Source organism: Castanea sativa, chromosome 5 (genome assembly GCF_040712315.1).
Source record: "Castanea sativa cultivar Marrone di Chiusa Pesio chromosome 5, ASM4071231v1".
NCBI lineage: Eukaryota > Viridiplantae > Streptophyta > Magnoliopsida > Fagales > Fagaceae > Castanea > Castanea sativa.
In genome coordinates, this window is record NC_134017.1 from 59632290 (window position 1) to 59638289 (window position 6000).

Below are 6000 nucleotides of genomic sequence, written 5' to 3' on the forward strand. Positions count from 1 at the left end.
TCCCCTCTCTTCTCCGCCCCTCTCCTCTGTAAAGACTCACTTGAAGAATCTACAGATGAGTATCAGTCAACTTGTCTTTATCACTTTCGCTCTCTCTCCGTTTCTCGTTGTGGCTATATATCCCTCTCTCAAATATTTGATTTTGGAAATTCGTGGGTATATGGACTGTGTTGTGTTATTCGATATTGGGTTCCTGTTTATGGGTTTGATGCTTTTATCTTCCCTTTTGGCTCCTTGATTCTCCAATCTGATGGGTTCCAGTTTTTTGCTCAGTGCTGTTCGCAGATGGGATGGGGAGAGAGAGCAGATTGGTTGGGTTTTGGAGAAGGGAAAAGGGAAAAGTGAGATGATAAAGAAGAGCTCTAGTAACAGGAATTTAGAACCATTCTATTTTTCAATTAAAAACTGTTTAATTATTTATTATTTTTCATATTTTCAATTGAAGAAAGAACTTTCACTAGATCAACGTGCTACAAAGGCTTGTTCCAAGAAATTAAAAGATGGTCAAATCAGGGAACCCACAAGCCACAAAACTTTGACTAGATAGCTAGTCCCTAACCACCACCGACTTTGAAGTTTGAAGACCCAATGCGACTTCTATTTTGATGGCTAAAATCATTGGATGGTTCATACTTCATAGTACTCTCGCTCAAATTATCTAATCCTAGAGGACCAATGTGTGCATCTCCCAAGTTCCAATCACAACTTGGGTTATAAAGCGTGAATATTGCCTCCGAAGTCCACACTATCTGCATTAGTGGGAGTGTCCCAATGGCCACTACTTGTGCCTGTAGCCAAGCTTAGGTGCCGACTACAGATTTATATCTTTCTTCTTTCTTTCTTTTTGTCATTTTCATTCTTACCCAATACAGATACTTCAAGTTACTAATATAGTAATATCACTTTTCAAAGCTCTAGGAAGGCAAAAATGGGCAATTAGCCATAATTGCTCAAGAATATAGTTAGTAGGTACTGTTTCGAAAGTTTATGTAATATTAACATCTCGACTCTTAGAGAGTCGATTTTGAGCCTATAAATCGACTCTTAGATACTCGATTTTCATGTTCTGATCAGATCTGATGTGGCGCTTTTCCACGTGGCGCCCACCTGGAAATCGAGTTTCTAAGAGTCGATTTATATATCGACTCTTAAATACTCGGTTTATATGTGACGTGTACAACACGTGGAAGCTAGCTGATCCGAGTTGATCCACCTGGAAACCGAGTCTTTGAGACTCGATTTCTAATAAGGTTTTTTAAAAAATAAACCAAGTCTAGCCTCTCTCACTCTCGCACAGACCTCTCGCGCCTCTCTCCACTCTCTGTCACTCACCCTCTCACTCTCCCTCTCACGCCTTTCTCCACTCTGTCACTCACCCTCTCACTCCCCCTCTCACGCCTCTCTCACAACCTCTCCACCTTCTCACGCTCGCACCTCTCCACCCTCTCACGCTCTCGCCTCTCTACCCTCACACACCCTCTGACGCTTGTGCCTCTCTTACTCGCCCCCTGAGCTGTCACTCACTCACTCAGTCTCCACTCTCAAGCACCCTCTCCACTATTCACTCGCCCCCTGAGCTGTCACTCACTCACTCAGTCTCCACTCTCAAGCACCCTCTCCACTCTCCACTCTCACTCAGTTCGCAGGTATGATTTTCTTAATTGTGTGATTTTTTCATGTGGGTTTGTGGTTTTTGTTCGAAAATTATGATTGATTTGATTGTTTCGTGTGGTACTCTGTTTTATCTGTACAACTGATTGTTTCGTGTGGTACTCTATTTCGAAAATCATGATTGATTTTATTTAGTGTCACGTTTGATAGAGAAAGGTTTGATGATAGGCATGTAAATAAGTTGTGTTTGTTTATTGAAGAGAAAATAAAAGATGCTTCTTTGATTGGTTTAATAAAGAGGTTGTTTGAGTGTGAGGTGGTGGGAATTGAATTGGGTGGTTGTTACTTAGGAAGGGGGTTTCCTCAAGAAAGTGGGTTGTGTTTGATTTTGATTAATATTTACTTTAATGGGTTTGATAAAGAAATTCAAGATATGCATCTTCAGAAAAATCAAGAGAATCCAAAGTTTAAATCGAAGCAGCTTGTTTGGATGTCTAGCCTATTTTATAAGTCAGTGAAGATGGTATCAACTTAGGAGGTCCTAAGTTTGATCCTTATCACCTCCACTTTACCTCCCATTCAAAATCTCCTGTATTGGGCCTCACCTATTGAAAAGGTGTTTAAGCTCACACATGAGGAGGAGTGTTAAAATTATGTGGCTAAATGATTGAATTTACCATTTTCTAATAGGTAATTTAACATTGTATTAGAGCAATAGTGACTAGATTAGTCTTTTTGGGATATAGAGCAGATGGGGCTAGCACTTTTTTTTTTTTTTTTTTTTTTTTTTTTTTTTTTTTTTTTTTTTTTTTTTTTTTCAGGTGGTTACAAATAATATTAAATCCAACTTGGTAACCTCTTGTTGAGCTCAGAGACATTGCCCCCACAAAGTGGGCTTGGACGAGAACGTTAGGGATTTAGGTGGAGGATCTTGTGATGCCCTAGGTTGATATTGAATAGCAAAGTGTGTTGAGTCCCATATAAGGCGTATACTGGGTTGTGGGTTTTAGGAAAACTATTATGAGTCTCAATTATGACTACACTAGCCCTTTTGGGGCATAACACAGATGTGAGTAGTGCTTTTCATTTGGTGGTTGCAAAAAATTTGGGAGAGTGTGATTGAATATAGATTAAGTCACGAAACAACAATATCAAAGAATCAATTTGGTTTTATGCCTACTATTTTCTTACATAAACATCTAAAGGAAAGATATAAAAGAGTCAGTAAAGATCCCCATATAGGTTTTATTGACCTAGAGAAATCATATGATAGGTTATTTGAAGAGTTTATGTGGTGATTTTTTAAGGGAAAAAAAGAGCTACTTTTATGTATATTAAAGTTGACTAAGGATATATATGACAAAGTTGTAACTAGAAAGAGAACAAACAAAGACATCACAAGTAAGTTTCCTATCCTTATAGGTTTGCATCAATGATAAATATTAATCCATATCTCTATGTGTTGGCTATAAGAGTTCACCAAATCAATTCAACATGAAATCCTCTGATTTATGTTTTTGCAAATGATATTGTTTTAGTGGATGAACTAAATGCAGAATCAATGTCAAATTAGAAATTTAAAGAGATGTTTTAGAATATAAAGGATTTCTACTAAGAAAAATTGAAGTACAACCTATCAAAAAAATTGAAGTACATAGAATGTTTGTTTGGTAACAATATAAATAAAGTTCATAAGTTCTAAGACATGAGGGTCAAGAGATACCAGAGTTAGTGCCTTTGATATCTTAGATCCACAATTCATAAGGGTGGAGAGTTTGAAGATGATGTGAATCATAGGATATATGAAAGTAAGGTGAAGGAAGTGGAGAAGCACATTAAAAAAATTGTGATCGTAGAGTACTTATTAAGTTAAAGGAAAAATTTTATAAGACTATTATAATACAAACTATGATTTGTGGTACTAAATGTTAGAATCTTAAGAAATAACATGTTCATAAAATTATTGTAGTTTAAATGAGAATATTAAGATGAATTATTGGAAATACAAAGAAAAATGGTATTTAAAATGAAGAAATTTGCTTTAAAATAGAGGAAAAATTGATGAAAAGATGAGAGGGAGTCACTTGAGATAGTTTAGTTATGTGCAAAGGAACGTGATTAATATTCTCATTAATATTGCTTGAAGTAGTAGAAAAAACATGTCAATTAAGGAAGTAACAAAGAGTATGATTTTAGATAAGATAGAATGACAGAAGTGAATACATGAGCCTAATCTTGATTAATCTGTGGAGGATCTATAACCAAGCCCCAAGTTTTGGGACTAAAGCGATGTTGTTATGTCATTAAGCATTGTCAATTACGTTTTGGACCACTGCCAAATAATTTGAAGTAGCCCAAATCTCATATGACAATATGTTTTTTTACCCCAAGATAATCTGATTTTTCCAAACTCTAATGTTCTCTGACAATATCCATATGGGAAGCTTTGTATTATTGCACTCAAATAACTCCTGAATAAGGATTTAGCATTTGATTGATGACTCTTAATCTAATTAGATGGGAACTACTACTAATGCAGGAAAAAGTAAGTTGCATCTTGATTGGCCTACTTGCTTCAATGTTTGCTTGGGAACTGCAAGAGGACTTGCTTATCTCCATGAAGAGTCAAGGCCAAGGATTGTACATCGAGATGTGAAGGCTAGCAATATTTTGATTGATGGAAAGTTATGCCCGAAAATATCAGATTTTGGATTGGCAAAACTTTACGATGACACTAAAACCCACATCAACACCCGAGTTGCAGGGACCATGTAAACTCCTTATCCACTTTCTCAAAGTCTTTGTCTTTAATGCCTATTTTATATTGTACCAAGATGCATATTACAGTGTAAGATGTAGGTCCTTATATAAGTATCTAACAGTCAATCAATAATCACTAGATTCATCTGAAGAATGATCAATAACTATTACAAACTTGAGGATGCTATTGGATTTTTTTTTTTCATTATTGATATTCAATTTACCTATGGAAATTGAACCTGATCAGATACATTGATAGTTTTAAATAAACTTGCATATTAATTTTCAATCTTGCAGAGGCTATTTGGCACCGGAGTATGCGATGCGTGGGCACTTGACTGAGAAGGCTGATGTTTTTGGTTTTGGTGTTGTTGCTTTGGAGATCCTAAGTGGGAGACCAAACTCAGACGACAGCTTGGACACTGAAAAAATTTATCTCCTTGAATGGGTATGGGAAAGGAAGTTTCTCTCTCTTTTTCCATTTCTTAATTTATTGCATTATAAAGAAAAATTTTATTTGCTCTCCTTGTCATGAATCACCAGGCATGGACTCTACATGAAAATAATCAGAGTTTAAGGTTGGTAGATCCCACATTATCAGAATTTGATGAAAATGAAGCTGTTCGAGTGATAGCAATGTCTTTGATGTGCACACAGGCATCACCAAACATGCGGCCACCAATATCCTGTGTTGTGGCCATGCTTGCAGGAGATATTGAGGTTGACATTGTTACATCAAAGCCGAGTTATTTAACTGATTGGAATTTCAAAGATATAACAAGCAGCTTTTTGAGTGAATAAGATAGAAAGCATCATGAGGATAACAGTGATCTTAGCCAACTCATTGATCCATTGCCTTCTCCTATAAATGTTACTGAAACCATGTTTGGTGGCATAATTGGAGATGGAAGGTGAAAAAATCTGTCTTTGTTGATGCCATTCAGTAACACTGCCTTTGTTATCTAAGGCACTTCAAATTCAATACTCTTTATGCTTGACTGGCTTTCACCTTTTGCAAATGATAATATGTGATGTCATGTGTGTAAATACTGAGATATTTGTCTTGTCTTGAATCATGATTTCAATCAACAATGAAAATTTTCTTTGGGAAGTTATAGGCTTATAGATGCACAATACCGATGTGAAATCAAATGCTTGACGACAATTTTTTACTATCACAATTTTATTTTGACGTTTCCAGTCTTCTTCTCACTATTATCCTATAGATGAAATGGCATATGGAGCATGAATGCTGCAGAGAAATATGAGAAATCGCAGGATTGGTGAGCTATGCACATAGGAAACACAAATTAGCTTTGTTTGAATTAGGAATGGCAACGGGTTGGGTTCGGGTTGTGCTTTTGCATACCCAGACCCGGCCCGATTATTAATCGGATTTTTTTTTCCGGGCCTAGACCCGCCCCGCCGAGCCTCGCTGGCCCCGTTCTTCTTGGGCCAAAATCTGGCCCAACCAAAAAATTTTTTTTGAAGCCCATTAAGATTTTTGCCTAGATTCAAGCCCATTCAAAACTCATACGAATGATTTAGGCTTAATAGCTTAAAAACAAGGAAATACAAAAACATGAGGTGCTACAAATAGGCATTTCAATTTTGTGGTATCCAAAAGCT

At 36.5% G+C, this 6000-nt stretch overlaps 1 protein-coding gene across 1 annotated transcript; it reads left to right on the forward strand.

Moving 5' to 3' along the window:
• Window positions 1-4128: 4128 nt before the first annotated feature.
• LOC142635530 (putative LRR receptor-like serine/threonine-protein kinase At1g56140) lies at window positions 4129-5252 on the forward strand. The gene is made up of 3 exons (XM_075809669.1): window positions 4129-4382; window positions 4669-4819; window positions 4915-5252. Exons 1-3 carry the CDS (start codon window positions 4129-4131, stop codon window positions 5170-5172), a joined length of 663 nt encoding a protein of 220 aa, XP_075665784.1. The 3' UTR covers window positions 5173-5252.
• The last annotated feature ends 748 nt before the right edge of the window (window positions 5253-6000 follow it).

Coding starts and splice junctions, on each gene's coding strand:
- LOC142635530 (XM_075809669.1), top strand. CDS start 4,129: ATGGGAACTACTACTAATGCAGGAAAAAGTAAGTTGCATCTTGATTGG. Junction 4,383..4,668: donor ACCCGAGTTGCAGGGACCAT/GTAAACTCCTTA, acceptor TCAATCTTGCAG/AGGCTATTTGGCACCGGAGT. Junction 4,820..4,914: donor AAATTTATCTCCTTGAATGG/GTATGGGAAAGG, acceptor ATGAATCACCAG/GCATGGACTCTACATGAAAA.